At 40.9% G+C, this 19554-nt stretch overlaps 1 protein-coding gene across 3 annotated transcripts in view; it reads left to right on the top strand.

The window, feature by feature from the left end:
• Positions 1-19554, top strand: part of ZFAT (zinc finger and AT-hook domain containing) — a 236298-nt gene that overhangs the window by 48907 nt on the left and 167837 nt on the right. For all 3 annotated transcript variants that reach the window (XR_004435171.1, XM_033202303.1, XM_033202302.1), the window contains one exon: positions 1372-1548. Coding sequence is in view for 2 of the 3 variants with exons in the window: in XM_033202302.1 (XP_033058193.1) it covers positions 1372-1548 (177 nt within the window). In the remaining variant the exon portion in view is untranslated. The remainder of the gene's footprint in view (positions 1-1371; positions 1549-19554) is intronic.

Below are 19554 nucleotides of genomic sequence, written 5' to 3'. Positions count from 1 at the left end.
CCAGCAATTCCAGACAATATCAGAGATATGATAGCCCTGCTCTGGGATGGGCCACTGCCCTCACCCGCACACCTAGTGTCCCCCTCACTATGCCCACATTCACGCCAGCAGGAGCAAGGTGGGGAGACAGCTGAAGATGCAGGCGGGCTGAAAGGGGTGGCAGGGGTAGTTGTTTTCTGGCTGCTTCCAGTGAGATATGAAGCAAGGTCAGCTGTTGAGAGTGAGGAGCGAGGAGGATGAGATACTTGCTCACCATCACCAGGGAGCACAGAGCTCGTATGATTGCCATGTATTTGTCCAGCATTGCTAGGCAGTAAATGGTGCAGAAGTTGCATGTGACTTCCAGGCAGCGTTGAGAGTCCCCAGGAGGCTGGTGAGGGGAATTCTGAGGGGAGCCGGGTGTGGATTGCCAGCTGTCCAGATGCTGGACGAGGGCACACCATGGGTGCAGAGTTGCGCCGAGTCAGTGTTGTGCTTTCTGAGTGCCCGCTGGATTCTTGCTGCTGAATAGGCATGTTCTATCCCCAAAGTTCCTATGGATTCCAGCAACTGACAGATGACTGCTTCTCTGAGGTCCCCAGCTTTCCAGCATTTAGGGATGAGTTGGGAATTTAACCTGGACCTTTTGGCTCCAGAGCCGTTGTCCTTTTCAGTGGACAAAGCCACTTCCTTTCAGTCTAATACTACAAAGATCTGGCTTTTAATTGTTATTGTATCCTGAATTTAATATTTTATTATATATCTTTATTTTATCAATCTAAAAAGTGAGTGTTTGATTTCCCTCATTATATCTCCCTGCCTTATCATAATGAGATGAACATAATGAACTATTGGTAAGTTTTTTGAATAACGAGAAAGCTTTAAATAGGAATTCAGTGGCTTTAAAGAGGCAACAAATTCCCATTGTTTGATTGAAAGGTGCTTGCCTCTTGAGAAATGCTATTGTGGTCAGTTTTTCCTTGCACCTAATTTGAGAGAGTCTAGCAAGACTCTTTAATTGCCATCAGTGTACAGTTCATTCATTTGAGGGGTAGGATTTAGTTTTTCAAGTTGCATATTTGTTTTTTACTTGGCTGTACTTATCCCAGAATCTGGGCTGATGAATAGATTTGGGTAGCGAGGAGGTTTGTATTAGACACTATCCAGAAGGACTGAGAGTTGAGATACTGAATAAAGAACTTTCTGGCCCCTGGAATTCCCTGAAGATGAAAGTGAGTGGCCTGCCGTGGAGGTGACTGCCAGAGGGACACAGTCTGGTAGAGGCTGGTGATGGCTCAGAAGGGCAGCCTTTGGTATTTTCTTTGGCAATTGGAAGTAATAATTGTTTATATGGAGATGAAATAACATATTTTCCTTTTTTTTTCCTTACAGAAAACACGGCCATCTTTATGTGTAAATGTTGTAACCTTTTCTCACCAAATCAGTCGGAACTCCTCTCTCACGTTTCCGAGAAGCACATGGAAGAAGGGGTTAATGTTGATGAGATTATTATTCCCCTGAGGCCTCTAAGTACACCTGAACCCCCCAACTCAAGCAAAGCCGGAGATGGTAAGAGGACTGGAGGGCGGGGCAGGATACCTTCTGACACAGCTATTGATGTTGATTTGCTCCTTGGGCATAGCAGAAGCCTAGACAATCCACATTTCCAAACCAGAAGTCACAAAAAGTGTCCAATTGTAGATACGCTCAAATAAGATTGTGTCTTTGAAATCCCATACCTGGCCCCCTGTAGGTGTCCTCCAGTGTCTGGTTGGCGAATGAATGAATGAATGAATGAGTGAAAGGAAGTGGCAGTGTTCAACAGTGTGAAAGACGTGAGCTCACTGTCAGACAAGTGTGGGTTTAACCCAGCCCTAGCACCTACTGGCTGCATTACCTGAAGCCAGTGATGTTGCTTCTCAAAGCCTCACTTTGCTTCTCCTGACAAATGAAGAGAAATATGCTGGTTACAAGAGGGTCTGTGAGGATGAAGTTACAGAATACACGTACAGGACCTAAGATGATGCCTGGCACACAGAACATGATAAAGGGAAGCTGTTGTTCTAACATACATGATTAATAAATAAGTCTGTATAATCTTACAGCATTTTCCAATTCTTCCTGTAAACCTGGAACAAGGATTCAAATTGCAAAGCTTTGATTTGCACTGAATCCTGAATCCTTTGGGTTCATAGTCAATGTGCAAAGTGAGATGCATCTTATCTGTAGTGTCCAGACATCTATCACTGAGTGGGTTATCAGATGCAGCAGGTGCATGGATCAGAGAAACCATCCAGGCACTGTAATTAGGTCCCCACAGACAAAAAAAAAAAAAAAAAACATAAAGCACATGAGGAACTGCTGCAAAGATCCTCACAAAACCCTAAGATAAAGGACAGCAGCTGGGCACCTGTGCAGAAGCCCAATACATAGCAGTCAGTGTCCCATTGCAGGGTTCATCAGCCACACTAATAATCCAGTGGCTCTTTCCTGGGAATATTCAGACTGGCATTTCTAAATAGGCTGGCTATTGATCATCTGTCGGACACCATTAACAAGGAGAGATTCCAGACAAAAAATGTTTTGGTTAATAAGTCCCTCTGGTCATTCCCAGGGTTCTCAGAGAAACATGCCTGACAGAAGATTAAGTTTTTGGGAAGTTAGGAAGTTCTGAAAGTTACTGTTAGTGGCATAGACTGAAAAACGAAAAAGATGCAGCTAGTGGTGGGTGAATAAGGAGCAGCAGTTAGTATTTGTTACTTCTGTCATCACCATCAGCTAATAGCTTGTGTGTCCATGGCGTGCTCAGCCCCTCACAGGCCCTGTGAGTGGACTTGTCCTCTCCCCATTTAGAGGAAGCAGGAGTGAGGAGGAAAGTTATATGGAATTGCGTCTCAACCAGTAGCACACACTTGAGACCCTTTGCTTTGGGGTAGAGGAGGAAAGTTTGCATGGGGCACTGAGAGTCAGAACCTGCTTGGTGCCCGGGGCCTCGCAGTTCAGCGCCCTCCCTCTGCCCACCCAGCCTGTGTGAGTCCTGACCCCTGGCCAGAAGCTTTGTGACACCCACACTCTTCATGGCCCACTTCCCTGTTGAGCAGTCAGTGCCTTGCTTTCCAAAGAGTATAGCTTCACAGAGAGGGTTTTAGTCAAGAACTGTGTACATCTGTGTACCTGCCTCTGGGGTTGAATGTATATGGACTCAGAAAAATGGATAATGTCTCTTGTCCAATTCATATGGCAGATAGAAGCCATGTGGATCAACGTGGAAAGAACTTCTAGATTGGCTCTTGCAAAGCTTTTAGTTCTTTGCTTATTAAGATTCTCTTCTTTCTAAATGAGATGTGAATAAGAGATAAATTTTAATTTTTAATTTTTTCATTTTCTTTTTGAGACTGAGTCTCACTCTGTTGCCCAGGCTTGAATGCAGTGGCGTGACACTGTTGCCTAGGCTTGAATGCAGTGGCGTGATCTTGGCTCACTGCCACCTCTGCCTTTTGGGCTCAAGTGTTCCTGTTACCTCAGCCACCTGAGTAGCTGGGACTACAGGCGCCTGCCACTACACCCAGCTAATTTTTGTATTTTTTATAGAGACAGGGTTTCACCATGTTGCTCAGGCTGGCCTCAAACTCCTAGATTCAAGCAATCCACCCACCTAGGCCTCCCAGCATACTGGGATTACAGGCATGAGCCACCATGCCCCGCCTTTCATTTCTTTTATAAATAGGAAATGAATAAATGCTGAAAAAAGCAGAATTCACATAGAATTATGAGTGTCGGTGTTGTAAGGTGCATTTTCCGACTTCCATCCTTCCACGCCTAACCAGTGTTAGTGAGCAACAGTGCCATTCTTGTAGGAGCTGGCCCTGAGCTCCTGCCCCTTCATGGAGGTTCACCTCCCTCTCAACCATCCCCCACGCCCCTCTCCTCCTCTCAACCATCCCCCATGACCCTCTCCTCCCTCTCAACCATCCCCCATGCCCCTCTCCTCCCTCTCCTCACTGATTTACAGCCATGGGCCCCCGGCTGCTAGTGGAGGAGCAACTGAATGCAAATGCCACCCCTGCCTGGGAAGCTCCTTGTAGGTGTTCTTGCTGGTTCACTCATGCATGTGGCTGGGACTCACTCAGCTTGGAGTCACCCTGAGGAACACTTCTCTGGGCCCAGGTGGGGCTGCAGGACTTTTCTCTGGGCTCCCAGAACCCCACAGCTAGACTTGTTTCAGTTCTGTCTCACCTGGGTGTGCTTTCATTTGTCTCTGTGTTTCTCTTGCTTATCGGGAAATGTCCCAAAGAAGGGATTTGGGCTGTTCAGCTCTTAGCCTGTGGTCCTGGCATGGGGCCTGACACAGGGTACAGCCCATTCCCTGTGTGTCCAGTGAATGGATTATCTTTTGTTGTCCTTGCTTTCTTGCCTTGGACCTTGCTGCCCTTCCCTGTCCCAGCTGTCACTCTTTGCTCAAGAAAATTCAGTGACTTTCCCCACCCAAAGCAGGGCTCCCCAAACTCATTTGACCTGGGGAGCCTTCTGACTAGCATAAGACCCCTGACTTCTATGGAGTGCCATTGGCAGCATGGGTTCACTGGCGGGGCCCTTCTCTTGGCACTGTAGGCTCCTTCTACAGCCGAATAGCTGGAGGTCCTCTAGGCCCCCGGCTCCTTTTTCCCTCTGTGGTGTTGCAGATGAACCCACACTTATAAAACTTCCCTTAACTGCTCCAGGTGGACTTTGGTGCTTCTCTTGGGCGAATATACTTTGTGGGTAAACCCATCAAAGCAATTACACTTTTCCTTTTACTTTTTTTCCCTCCCAGTTATAAGAGTAATTTTTTTTTTTTTTTTTCTGAGTTGGAGTTTTGCTTTTGTCACCCAGGCTGGAGTACAATGGCGCGATCTTGGCTCACTGTAACCTCCGCCTCCCGGGTTCAAGTGATTTTCCTGCCTCGACCTCCCAAGTAGCTGGGATTACAGGTGCCCATCACCACACCCAGCTAATTTTTGTATTTTTAGTAGAGATGGGTTTGCCATGTTGGCCAGGCTGGTCTCGAACTCCTGACTTCAGGTGATCCACTTGCCTCAGCCTCTCAAAGTACTGAGATTGCAGGCATGAGCCCCCATGCCTGACTCTGAAATCTTGCTGTAAAAGAAAATTAAAGCAATACAATATGGGGAAAGCACGTTTTTCTAACTGCCTTCCAAGTTCTAGAAATAATGGTGCTAACAAGTGTGCTTCCAGACCTTTTTCTCTTCATATGTAAACATAAATACACTGTTTGTTATTGCTTTGTTATTTATAAGAAACAAAAATGGGATCATAATATATGTTCTGCAGTCTTCAAAAAATGTCAGCAGTATATATTGGGTATTTCTGCATTTCAGTTCCGACATGTCTCCTAATTTCTTTTTTTAGTTTTATTGAGGTATAATTGACAAATAAAAAGTGTATGTATTTATGGTGTATACATGATTTTTTGACATACATATACATTGTGAAGTCACAGCCAACTTAACTCATGTATCTATTACCCCATGTAGTTAACTTTTTTATGTGTGTGTATGTATTGTGAGAAGATCTGTTCTTTTTCGGTTGTGTGTGATGACTTACTCCTGTAATCCTAGCATTTTGAGAGGTTGAGGGAGGAGGATCACTTGAGCCCAGGAGTTTGAGACCAGCCTGGGCAACGTAATGGGACTCTGTCTCTACAAAAACAAAACAAAACAAAATGGAACAAAATTGCCAGATATAGCACATATGCCTGTAGTCCCAGCTACTCGGGAGGCTGAGCCAGGAGGTTGAGGCTGCAGTGAACTGTGATTTGCACCACTGCACTCCAGCCTGGCTGGTAGAGTGAGATCCTGTTTCAAAAATAAACAAACAAACAAACAAATAAATAAATAAAAAAAACCCACCAAAAACCCGACCTCCTCTTTTAGCAAATGTCAAGTACACAATACTGTATTATTTGTATGCCCTAATTGTTTTTTACTGTCTGTATGGTATTTACTTCTATGGATAATGCATAATGTACTCAACCTTTCTTTTTTTTTTGATGACGTATGTTTTCTCTCTAATTTTGTGCTATTATAAATAATATTACAATAAATGTTGTCACGAATATCATTGTACATTGTGCATTCAGGTTGGCTATATTCCTAGCAGAATTGCTTGTGTAGAGGGTATACTCATTTAAAAGTTTGCTAGGTTTTATCAGAATGCTCTCTGGAAAGGTTTTATCCATTTATATTCTCACTAGGATCTAAGATCTTCTGTTTTTCCATATCCACGTCAACCCAAGGATATTATCTTATTGTAAAGAGTTTTTGCCAATTTGATAGATGAAAAATGGAGTATTATTTTAATTTGCATTTTGCTGGTCACTAGTGAGGTTGACCATGTTTAATGTTTAATGATTATTTACACATCTGTGGATTACTGTTCATATGAGTTGTCTGTGTTTTGTTTGCTCTTTATTGATTTGTAGGAGCTCTTTGTATAGAAAATATTACCGCTTGTCTTTAGAGAATCTGTATGTACTCATTTTAAACCTCACAATGCATGATAATGATTATTTTATACAGTAAGTGTTCATTTAGAGTTAGCTACATATTTACGACTCTCTGGCTCTTCAGTCCTTGGATCTCCATCCATTCCATCTCCATCCATGGATGAGTTTTTTTTCTGATATAGAATACACTTTAGATTTCTTTGTAAAGAAATCTGAATGGAGCTGCTGATCATGAGCTCTCCTGGTTATTGTTTATCTGATGTGGTCCTAATTAGTGTCTTTATTATTGTTATTTTGAGACAGAGTCTCACTCATTTGCCCAGGCTGGAGTGCAGTGGTGCGATCTTGACTCACTGCTACCTCCACCTCCTGGGTTCAAGCAATTTCCGGCTAATTTTTATATTTTTAGTAGAGACGGGGTTTTGCTGTGTTGGCCAGGCTGGTCTTGAACTCCTGACATCAAATGATCTGCCTGCCTCGGGCTCCCGAAGTGCTGGGATTACAGGCGTGAGCCACTGTGCCGAGCCTATTGTCTTTGTTTTTAATATATATTTTTCTTGGGGATAGAATTTTAGGTTGGCTTTTTTTTTTTTTTTTTTCATTTCAGTACATTGCAAATATTATTTCATTGAATCCTGGCTTTTATTGTTGATAGAATGCCAGCTGTCAATCTGACTTTAAGTGCGTTTATTCCCTAGTCTCATTGTTTTTGGTTTTCTAAAGTTTTCCTGTGTTGCATCCAGGTAGGGTTAAATAAATGTTTACATTGATGTTGGTTGGTCTTCTTAAACCTATAGATTTATTATTTTTATAAACTTTAGAAAAATATAAACTGTTCTGCCTTCTGGTATTGCCTCTGCTTCATTATCTTTCTGTGACTTAAATGTTTGTTAGTCCTTTTGTATACCTTTAACCTAACTTTTGTGTTTTCTTTGCTTTTATCTTGTGCTGCATTCTGGGTATTTACTTCTGATCCATTTTCCAGTTCACTATTTTTTTACCTGTTATTTTTAGATAAAATTCATATGAAATAAAATTTGCCATTTTAACAATTTTGAAATACAAAATTCAGTGTTTTTACTATGTTTACAAGATTGTACAGCTTCTACAACTACCTAATTCCAGAACATTTTCATTACTCCAAAAATAGCTCTGTACCAATTAAGCAGTCATTCAAGATACATCCATATTGTAGCATGTATCAGTGCTTCATTCTTTTCTTTTTATGGCTGAGTGATATTTCATTGTGTGTATATGCTACATATTATCTATCCATTCCTGTTTTGATAGACATTTGAGTTGTTTTCACTTTTAGGCGATTGAATAATGCTTCTATCAGCATTTGTTTACAAGTTTTCACATGAATATTTGTTTTCATTTCTCTTGGATATATGCCAAGGAGTGGGATTACTGGGTCATATGGCAATTGTATATTTAAGTTTTTCTAGGACTGTCAAACTTTTTTCAATAGCGGGTGCACCATTTTACATTTCATTCAACAACATATAAAGGATCCAGTTTCTCCACATCCTTGCCAACACTTGTTAATTTTCACATTTTGATTTGTACCCATCCCAGTGAATGTGAACTGGTATTTCATTGTGGTTTTGGTTTGCATTTTTGATGATTAATGATATTAAGCATTTAAATCTTTGATCCATTTTAAGTTAATTTTTGCATATGGTGTGAGGTAGGGTTCCAAATTTATTCTTTTGCATGTGGCTATCCAGTTGTCCCAACATCATTTGTTGACAAGACTATTCTTCTCCCATTGAGAGGTTTTGGCACCCTTGTCAAAAATCAGTTGACTACAAATGTATGAGTTTAATTCTGGACTCTGAATTCTATTTCATTGATCAATATGTCTCTTCTAATGTCAGTACTATACTGTTTAGATGGCTGTAACTTTGTAGTAAGTTTTGAAATGGGGAAGTTTGAATCTTCCAACTTTGTTCTTCTTTATCAAGATTGTTTTGACTTTTCAGGGTCTTTTGCAATTCCACATGAATTTTAGGATCAGCTTGTCTGAGATTGCATTAGATCTGTATTAGTTCATTCTCACACTGCTATGAAGAAATACCCGAGTATTTTATAAAGAAAAGAGGTTTAGGCCGGGCGTGGTGCTTATGTTTGTAATCCCAGCACTTTGGGAAGCTGAGGTGGGCGGATCATGAGGTCAGGAGTTCGAGACCAGCCTGGCCAGTATGGTGACACCCTGCCTCTGCTAAAAATATAAAAATTAGCCGGGTGTGGTGGTGCGTGCCTGGAGTTCCAGCTTCTCGGGAGGCCAAGGCAGCCAAAGAATTGCTTCAACCTGGAAGGCAGAGGTTGCAGTGAGCTGAGATGGCACCACTGCACTCCAGCCTGGTTGACAGAGCAAGATTCTGTCTCAAAAAGAAAAAGAAAAGAAAAGAGGTTTAATTGACTCATAGTTCCTCATTGCTGAGGAGGCCTCAGGAAACTTAAGATCATGGTGGAAGGCAAAGGAGAAGCAGGCACCTTCTTTACAGGGCAGCAGGACAGGGTGAGTGCAAACAAGGGGAAATGCCAGAGACTTATAAACCCATCAGATCTTATGAGAACTCACTATCATGAGAACAGCATGGGGGAAACTGCCCCTATGATCCAATTACCTCCACCTGGTCCCACCCTTGACATGTTGAGATTATGGGGATTATAATTCAAGGTGAGATTTGGGTGGGGACACAGAGCCAAGCCATATCAAGATCCATTTAGAGACTACTGCCATCTTAACAATTTTAAACCTTCCAATCCATGAACATGGAATATCATTCCATTTATTTAGGTCTTGCTGAATTTCTTTCAACAATGGGTTGTATTTTTCAACGTACAACTCTTATACCTCCTTGATTACTTTAATTCCTAAGTATTTTATTCCTTTTATGCTACTGTAAATGGAACTGTTTTCATAATTTATTTTCAGATTGCTTATTGCTAGTTTACAAATACAACTCTTATTTGTTTATAGATACTTTATCCTGCAATTTTGCTGGACTTGTTTATTAGAGCTTGTGAACTTGTTTATTTTTTAAAAAAACTTTTAAAAACTTGTTTATTAGTTTTTTAGTGTATTCCTCAGGAGTCTATACATATAATCTTGTCATCTGTGACTAGAGATAATTTTACTTTTTCCTTTCTAATCTGGATTATTTGTATTTATTTTCTTGCCTAATTGCCCTGGCAAGAAACTCCAGTACAGGGTTGAGCAGAAATGATGAGTGGACATTCTTGTTCTGATACTATCTTAGAAAGAAAGCATCTAGTCTTTTACCATTAAGTATGATGGTGTGTGTGTGCGTGTGTGTGAGTGAGATAGATGTTCTTCATTAGGTTAAGGAAGTTCCTTTTATTCTTAGTTTATTGAGTGTTGTTTATTTTTTAAATCATAAAATGGTGTTGGATTTTGTGAGATGCTTTTTCTGAGTTTGTCGAGATGACCATGTGTTTTTTTTCTTATTTGTTGTGTTAATATGGTATATTACACTGATACGTTTTTACATGCCAGGATGCATCACCCTTGTATTTTTGGGATAGATCTCATTTGGTCATGTTGCATAATCCTTTTGCTGTGCTGCTGGATTCGGCTTCCTAGTATTTTGTTAAATATATTTGCATTTATATTCATAGAGATATTGGTCTAGAGTCTTTGATGTCTTTGGTTTTGGTTTCAGGGTTATAGTGGCCTCATAGCATGACTTGAGAAGTGTTCCCTCCTCTTCTATTTTTTGGAAAAGTTTTTAAGTATTGGTGTGAATTCTTCTTTAAACGTTTGATAGAATTCACCAGTAAAACTGTTTAGTCCTGGGCTTTTTATTTTTTCACTGATTTAATCGCTTGTTATAGGTGTATGCATATTTGCTATTTTTGAATTAGGTTCAGTAGTTTGTCTTTCTAGGGAATTTTCCATTTTATCTAGGTTGTCTAATTTGTTGATGTATAATTGTTCTTAATACTCTTATTTTGATTTTTGTAAGGTTAAATGGTAATGTTCTCCCTTTCATTATTGATTTTAGCAAATTAAGTCTTAGCTATTTTTCTTGGTAAGTTTAGTCAAAGGTTTTCCATTTTCTGTTTTCTTTGAAAAACATTGGTTTTGTTGATTTTTTCTTTTCTTTTTCTATATTTTATATAACCTCTTTCCATTCTAGGCATTATTATTTCTGTCCTTCTGCTTGTATTGGATTTAGCTTACTTCTGTTTTTTTTTTTTTCTTAAGTTGGAAAGGGTAGGCTATTGATTTGAGATATTTCTTGTATCTTTCAGATCCATCTCTCTCTTTCTTTCTTTCTCCAGCTTTATTAAGATATACTTGACAAAATTGTATAAGTTTACAGTGATGATTTGTTATACATATATATTCTGAAATGATACCACAGTCAAGTTAGTTAACACATCTATTATCTCACATAGCTACCATTATATTTGTATATGTGTGGTGAAAACATTTAAGATATGTCTTAGCAAATTTTAAGTATACAGTAAAAGTGTTGTCAGTTGTAGTCACCATGCTTTACCTTAGATTCCCAGGATGCATTGAATCTATAGGTTGCTTTTGTTAGTATGAACATTTTAACAATATTAATTCTTCTGATCCATGAATGTGGGATATCTTTCCATTTATTTGTGTCATCTTCAATTTCTTTCATTGATATAGTTTTTAGTATACAGATCTTTCACTTTGATTACATTTACTCCTATTTTTTTTGACGCTATTGTGAATGGGATCGTTTTCTTTTTCAGTTGTGTTTGTGTAGAAACAACAGATCTTTGTATGTTGATTTTGTGTCTTGTAACATTTGTAACTTTATACATTATCCAAAAGCTATTAGAAGTATAATCTTTAGGGCTTTCTATATCTAAGATTATGTCATCCACAAACGGAGACAGTTCTGCTCCTTCATTTTTACTTTGCATGCTTTGTATTTTTGCTTACCTAACTACTCTGGCTAGGACTTTGAATGCCAGGAAGAATGTAAGTGGTGAGAGTAGGCACCCTTGACTTATTCCTGATCTTAGAGGAGAGCTTTCAGCTTTTCACGTTGTTATGTTAGCTGTGGCTCTGTCATTTGTTGAAGCATTTTCCTTTATTATGTTGTGGTACATTCCTTGTTATCTAATTTTTTGAGAGTTTTCGTCATGAAAGGTTGTTGAATTTTGTCAAACTTTTCCCCATACTTATTGAGATGATCATGTATGATTTTTGTCCTTAATTCTATAAATGTTATATATCACATTTATTTATTTGCATGTGTTGAACCAGCCTTGCATCTCAGCGATAACTCCCTCTGTGTCATGGTGTGTAATATTTTTAATGTGCTGTTGAATTTGGCTTGTTAGCATTTTTTGAGTATTTTTGTATTATCAGGAATATTGGCTTGTAATTTTCTTTTTTTTGTATTGTCTATCTAGCTTTGGCCTTACAAAATGAGTTGGGAGGTATTCCCTCCTCTTTAGTTTTTTTGTAGAACTTGAGTAGAACTGGAATTAATTCTTTTTTAAATGTTTGGTAGAATTCACCAGTGAAACCACCTAGTCCTGGACTTTTCTTTGTTGGGAGATTTTGATTACTGATTCAGTTTTCTTTTTTTTTTTTTTTTTTTTTTTTTGAGACGGACTCTCGCTCTGTCGCCCAGGCTGGAGTGCAGTGGCCGGATCTCAGCTCACTGCAAGCTCCGCCTCCCGGGTTCCCGCCATTCTCCCGCCTCAGCCTCCGAGTAGCTGGGACTACAGGCGCCCGCCACCGTGCCCGGCTAGTTTTTTGTATTTTTAGTAGAGACGGGGTTTCACCGTGTTAGCCAGGAGGGTCTCGATCTCCTGACCTCGTGATCCACCCACCTCGCCCTCCCAAAGTGCTGGGATTACAGGCTTGAGCCACCGCGCCCGGCCACTGATTCAGTTTTCTTACTTGTTATTGGTCTATTCAATTTTTCTATTTCTTTATCATCCAGTCTCGGTAGATTGTGTGATTCTAAGAATTCATTAGTTTTTTCTAGGTTATCTAGTTGGTTGGCATATAATTGTTGATAGTAGTCTCTTATGATCATTTGTTTTTCTGTGGTGCCACTTATAATGTGTCCTTTTTTATTTAATTTAATTCATTTGTGGCCTCTCTTTTTTTCTTGGTTAGTCTAGCTAAGGGTTTCTCAACTATGTTTATCTTTTCAAAAAACAAACTCTTAGTTTGTTGATCTTTTTTAGTCTTTTACTATCTTGTTTGTTTCTGTTCTACTGTATTATTTCCTTCCATCTGCTCACTTTGGGCTTAGTTTATTCTTTGTCTAATTCCTTGAGTTGTAAAATTATGTTGTTTATTTGAGATTTTTCTTTTTTTCTAATGTAGTCAATAAACTTTCTTTTCAGAATTGCTTTTGCTACATCCTATAAGTTTTGGTATGTTGTGTTTTTGTTTTGTTCATCTCAAAGTATTTCTAATTTCCCTTATGATTTCCTTTTTGGCCCAATGGCTATTTAAGAGTACCATTTAATTTTCATCAATTTTTGAATTTCCCAAATTTCTTCCTTTTTATTTCTAATGTAATTCCACATACTTGAATGATTTCCATTCTTTCTTTTCTTTTTCTTTTTCTTTTTCTTTTTTTTTTTGAGGTGGAGTTTCGCTCTTTCGCCCAGGCTGGAGTGCAGTGGCATGATCTCAGCTCACTGCAACCTCTGCCTCCCGGTTTCAAGCGATTCTCCACCTCAACCTCCTGAGTAGCTAGGACTACAGGCACCTGCCACCACACCCCGCTGATTTTTTTTTTTTTTTTTTTTTAGTAGAGACTGTGTTTCACCATGTTGGCTAGGCTGCTCTCAAACTTCTGACCTTGTGATCCTCCCGCCTCGGCCTCCCAAAGTACTGGGATTACAGGTGTGAGCCACCGCGCCCAGCCCAGTTCTTTTAAATTTATACAGACCTGACTTATGGCCCAATATGTTGTCTGTTTTGGAGAATTTTTCATGTGAACTTGAGAATACTTTGTATTCTGCTGTTGCTGGGTGGCATGTTTGGTATGTGTATTAGAATTTGTTGGGTTATAGGGTTATTCACATCTATTTCCTGGCTGATGCCCAGATTTTCTAAAGAGGAATATGTGGCTTAGAGACTCAGCAGAGTTAAAACAGCATGCTCAAGATTACCTATTTAGTAAGTGAGGGGGAGGGATTTAGGCCCGGCTGATTTGATGTTATTTGCATGTTATGGTGGTAGACCAGGAACAATCAAATTCTTATCACTGAGCCTACTTTTATGAATTATTTTCCTTTATTAAATAATTTACTTTTGACAAATTCTTCTTGAATATATTTTCTTTTTTGTGTGTATGCTAAACTACTTTTGTCTGTGTAGTTTAATTTTAAAAAGCATTAATTTGTTAGTTAAACTCAGCCTCTTAATATGACAAATTTTTTTAAAAGTCTTTCATTATGAACTTCAAGTCTTTCTTTTTCTCTTTGTGAAAGTTCATAAAATTTGAGGCTTGTAGAGGCTTAGTTTCTCTCTAATGATTTTCATTCAGGTTTAACCTTCACAATTCATTTTAAGTTGAGAGATACTTGAAATGGTTTAATTAAACCTTTAACTGAGTAGTAATTGATTTATTATTTTGGTCTCTTGTTATAACATGAAGGCACTGAAATCCTCTGGTTTATTTTATAGCCTTTTAATCTTTTTTGCTCATGTAGGAAGTGATCTGCAGAAAGACTTTTCATTTTCTTCTTTTCCTCATCAAACCTCTGGCTGTGATCCAAGAAGAAATTTCCTAATGGACCAAGCTTATTCTCGTGTGTGTGATCACATGTGCGTGTGAGTGTGTGATCATACCTCTTATATGGGTGTGCTTGTGAGTACACATGTATGTGTGTATATGGGTGTGTTTCTGTGCATGTGTGTGATTGTGCATATAGGCATGTTTGTGCACATATGTGTGTGATTGTGTATATCGGCATGTTTGAGTGTGCACATATGTGTGTGTATAGATGGTGTGTGAGTGTGCATGTGTGTGATACTGTATAGGCACATGTGAGTGTGCATGTGTGTGATTGCATATCTGGGCGCATTGTGAGTGTACGTGTGTGTGTGATTGTGAATATGGGCACGTTTGTGAGTGCTGTGTGTTGTGGGCACATGTGTTAAGTGCGTGTGTGTGTGGTGGGCACATGCGTAAGTGCACATTTGTGTATGAGATTGTGTATACAGTACATTTGTGAGTGTGCACATGTGTATGTGGTTGTGTACATGGGCGTGTGTGAGTGTGCGTGTGTGGTTGTGTGGGTGCTTGTGTATGTGTGTATGATTGTGTATATGAATATGTGTGTGCACATGTATGATTTTGTATATGGGTGTGTATGAGCATGTGTGTGTGAGTGTGTGTGCACACACATGCATTCATTTATCCTGATGGAGGCTGGGGCAATTGAGGAAGAATGTACATGGGTCTCCCGAGAGCCTTATTTTGGCTCTCCCATCTTCCCTCTCATTTCAGACCCTCGGTAGGAACTCTTCCTTTCTTATCTTTCCTTTCCTTTCCTCTCCCCTCCCCCTTTCCACCTCTGTAGTCATTAACTGTTTGTTGGGTGCCTACTGTATGTCTGGGTGCTGTGCTAGGTGCTGGGGCTGCAGGAGGGGCCCACAGGCTGTTGACTCTGGCCGCCTAGCTGGCGAATGGCAAATAGGCAAAAAGGCAGTTTCAGTGCAGCAGGGTGAGTGCCTCTGCGCGGTTAAGTTCAGGCTGCTAAAGATGTCCTCTGATGTGAGGGTAAAAGGAGGCTTCCCAGGGGAAGTTGATGTCTATGTTTAAATCTGTATGTTGTCTTTTCTGGGCATTTACCACAAATCAAGTCATTCTGAGTGCATGTACGAACGTTGAACCCTCTGATATGCGTGGTCAGCCGTGCAGTGTAGTGGAAAGCGCACACGTCTTGGAATCAGACTTAGGCTCCGTTCCTGGAGCTTTCACGTGATTGCTGGGGCCTTGGCTGGCACATAGGGACCTTTGTGCAGATTACAAAAGGTGTCACCATTCTGAGGGGATGAGCTAGTAACAGAAGCTCTTTCTGGGTGAGCAAACATAAAACGTGCTCAGAGCTGATGCAGCCAGTGCCGGAGCCCACAGCTTGGCTAGTGGAATTTGGCCCTGGTGAGTCTGCAGTCACTGCCTCACACAGGGCACAGTCTGCACCACAGCCTTAAAGCTCTGCTGGGGGCTAAGACAAGTAGCATGGCCCCTCCAGGCTGTGACTTTTGTCATCTGTCAAAGGGAGATAAGATACTGGCCTTTTTCATAGGTTCTGAGACAAGTGCATGTTCATACATGATGCCTTAGTCCATAGTGACTGCCTGATAGACATTGTACCCTCCTGTCCCTTACATCCATGTACTTTCCAGCCCAGGGAGTGGGGTCACACTGAAGCTTGTCACTGCATGAGACTATCATCATTTTCCTGCAGAACTTAGTGAAGAGGTCAAAGTGTGTTGTTTCTGTGCTTAGATATTAGTTGAATTGTCCAAAGGACTTGCTATGACATGGGTATGAAGTTCACTGACTTTGAGGCAAACAGGTCTCTATTCAATTGTTGACTCTGCCATTTATTAATTCCCTGACCTTGAAGCAAATTAGTTAATCTTCTTAAGCCTCAGTGACCTCGACTATATGATGGGGATCGCACTAATGCTTCCCTTGGGGATTAAATGAGGACATGCATGTGAAGTGCTTAGCATGGTGCCTGAGATGTGCTTGATAATGATTAGTTATCACCATTATTTACATGGCATTTCCACGATATGGCTGGTAAAAGTATAAGGAACAGGCTTGGGATGCCTTCATCCTCCCTGGTGCCTGGCATTGTGGAACAAGATGCAATCTGTCCCTGCGAAGGGGATAATGCAGTCCTCATAAACCTAAGAGGCTTGTGTTCCCTTATTTTTGATAAATAATTCATTGTCTCCCCTGTTGCTTCCTGAGCTTTGGAAATAAACGTCAGGGAGATTGACTGTCAGGGCCTTAAAATGTTAGTCTTTCAGGATTTTCTGAAATTCTGGAGTTGGCGTGACTAGAGATTGAGCTGCCCTGTGCAAGTGCTGGGAAGCTGGCCTTATCCAGGGTTTCAGGCGTAATAAAATTTGTGTGTCTTTAATTCTGTATTGGATTTCCTGGTGTAAGAGCTATTTTAAAATGAAGAACTCAAGGAAAAAATGCATATTGAGTCAGAATGAATGAGAATGCATGTACATCAGGCAATCATACTATCTAACTGTGGACCAGGTGGGAGGATAATAGTTTCTTAAAAGAGATATTCTAAGTCAGAATCTTAATGACTATGGCCATAATATTAAACAGTTGCCATTTATCAGTCACCTCCTGAGTTCTGTGCTCAGCATCGTAATGGATTGCTTTTATCGGTAGTGACTCTATAAAATAGAGGCAGTTTTGTGTTTATTTTTCACATTGGAAACGGAGGTTCAGGGGAGATTTGAACCCAGGTCAGTCTAGCTCCAAGCCAGCATTCTCTGCACAGCACAGATTGTCTCTATTAAAGTATCTAGAGCTGACCTTTTCTTACCCATGCTTCAGGGGTATATGATTCTGCAGAAACATTTTTGTCTGGGAATAAGGAAACCCAAATTCCAGTTCTGTGTACTCAGTAGCTAGTTCTGGAAAACGTGCCAAGCCACCTGAACCATTGCATCCCTTGTTTCTTTTCCTATTGAGGACATTATGTTTGCTACATCCATCTTTTAAGATTTTTATAAGGCTAAAATGAGACAATAGCTGGGAAAGTGCCTTGCAAACTTGAGTGATGCACAAATAAAGGGCTTACATTATTAAATTTTTGATAATGTTGGGCTACTTTTTTCATAATGTTCATGTAGTGTTTTGATTGAGTTAGAAGAAATCCTTTGGCTGATTCTCTGCCCCTTGCCAGTTTTTGGCCTTGGATCTACAAAGATGATTTTCTGACTAAGAGGAAGTTGTCCCCAAACCGTGTATTTAGAGCAGGATTAAGAGGCTCTGTGGCTCGGCCCTTTCTTCCTGTTGGAAACTGGGGACGCAGGAAATGGCTTCTTTTCCAGATGTTTCTTTTCCTGTCATCAAACAGTGGATCAGTGTGTTCTTATTAATTGTATCTACTCCACGTCTAGCTCTGTTCAAGACCCTGTGGGACCCAGGAATTAAAAGGCCAGCTCAGATCTCAGGGTTTTTCATAAAAGGTGGGGAAAAATAGGAACAATCAGGGAGTGGTCCGGGCACATACACACCCTACGTGTGTGTGGCTTACACTGTGATTTGAATCAAGCTGTGGGGATAGTCATCCTGCTCAGCTGGGGACACTTCATGGAGGAGGCACTGAGGTCTTAACTGGACCGGACATGTTAGGATTTGAACTGGAGCTTGGTGTCTGATTGGTAGTGAAGGAGGTGGTCACAGTTGGGGAGAATAGTACAAGTAAGTGAAAAGAGACAGGCATTCTCTGTATATATTTGGAGAAGTCTAGAAAATTGCCCTAACAGTCAAGGGGGAGGAAGAAGGAAGTGGGGGCACTGTGTGTGTGTGTGCATGTGTGTGTGCGCACGTGCATATGTGTAGGGTTGGATCACGTGCTAAAGGACCTTGAAGGCCAGGCCTGAGAGTTGTGGGCAAAGCATCCAGAACAATGGAAGGTTCTAGAGTGAGGGAATGACAGATGAGGGATGGAGACAGAGAAAGCCCAGAGCAGGAAGCTGGAATCTGGAAACTGCGTGCAGGGATCTGGGTGGTGAGGTTGCTGTGTGAACAGAGAGGGGATTTACTAGACAGACATCTTTAGGGCAAAGTCCATAGAGTTTAGTGACAGATTAAATAAAGGAATTTAGAGGGAGGAAGAAGAATTAAAGCTAACTCCATTGAAATGTTTTGATTTAGAGGTTACATGATTTTCCTTGCCCAGTTCCAAGGTTCTCAGCTCTGCCATAAAATGCGAGTAGTTGACAGCAGCAACTCATTTTCAGAGCTTAAATTATTCAAGTTCATTTATGAATATTTCATTTTTAGCTAGCTAATTGGTCTTGAGGATCTGAATTATGGATGCAGCAAGCTGGAAGATTAGTTTTGTCACCATCATGTTTGAGGTTTTCCAAAGCTTTCAGGCCGATTTTATTTCTTCCTTGCTGTGGAATTAATTGTACATTGCTCATCAGTTTAATTCACCCAGAGTTGCTTGCTGGCTGCCTGCTGTGCAGGGCACCAGGTTAGGTGCTGAGGGGGATACAAAGTAATCAGGACAGGGACTCAGCCTTTGAGGAGTCTCCAGTCTGGGGGAGGGGAGACTCACAATGGCTGCTGTACCGCACACTGTGCTGTGCTCTAGCACATGCAAGCACTGTGGCTCCGTGTGCTCCATTGAGTCTGTGTGGAGAAAACACTGGGTACCCCGCAACAGTAAGTTTACTAAACTCAAGCTTAAGGGCACAGTTCTCCGCAAGACGAGCAAGTCCGCCCAAGACTCCTGATCCCAAACACAAGTTTAGGGGGGACTCCTGGACCACCCTTACTTCTTTCTTACTACTACAGATTTGGAAGGTCCCTATGGCCTCTCTCAGCTTTGAGAACTTGCTAGAATAACTCACAGAACTCAGGAAAGCCCTGTCCTCATTATTATAATTTGATTATACTCAAAGGATGCAAATTAGCCAATTAAAGGGAGAGAGGTATGTGGGTAAAGTCGCAGACTGGGAAGGTCCCAGACGAGCTTTTGGTCCACCCATGGAGTCCTGAGCAAAGTTACCTCTCTCCTGGCTACAATGTAGGATAGCACTCAAGAGTATTTCTGATCAGGGAAGCTCACTCGAGCCTTGGTATCCCGAGTTTTTATTAGGATTCCGTGACACACTGCCCACATGCCGCCTTTTAGTCCCTGTCTCTCCTGTAGGTTCTGACTGATGCCTTTTGTTTTCCAAAGTCCCCATCATAAATCCCATTGTTTGTCTGGTGGCCAAAGTCCCTGGGTAAACAAAGATGCTCCTATCAGGAGGGACATCCGGGGGCCCAGAAATCACCTCCCTGTAGCCAAGGGCA

Source organism: Trachypithecus francoisi, unplaced genomic scaffold (assembly GCF_009764315.1).
Source record: "Trachypithecus francoisi isolate TF-2019V2 unplaced genomic scaffold, Tfra_2.0 Lachesis_group7, whole genome shotgun sequence".
In the NCBI taxonomy this organism is placed as follows: Eukaryota; Metazoa; Chordata; class Mammalia; order Primates; family Cercopithecidae; genus Trachypithecus; species Trachypithecus francoisi.
This window is presented reverse-complemented; position numbering and strand designations above follow the sequence as displayed.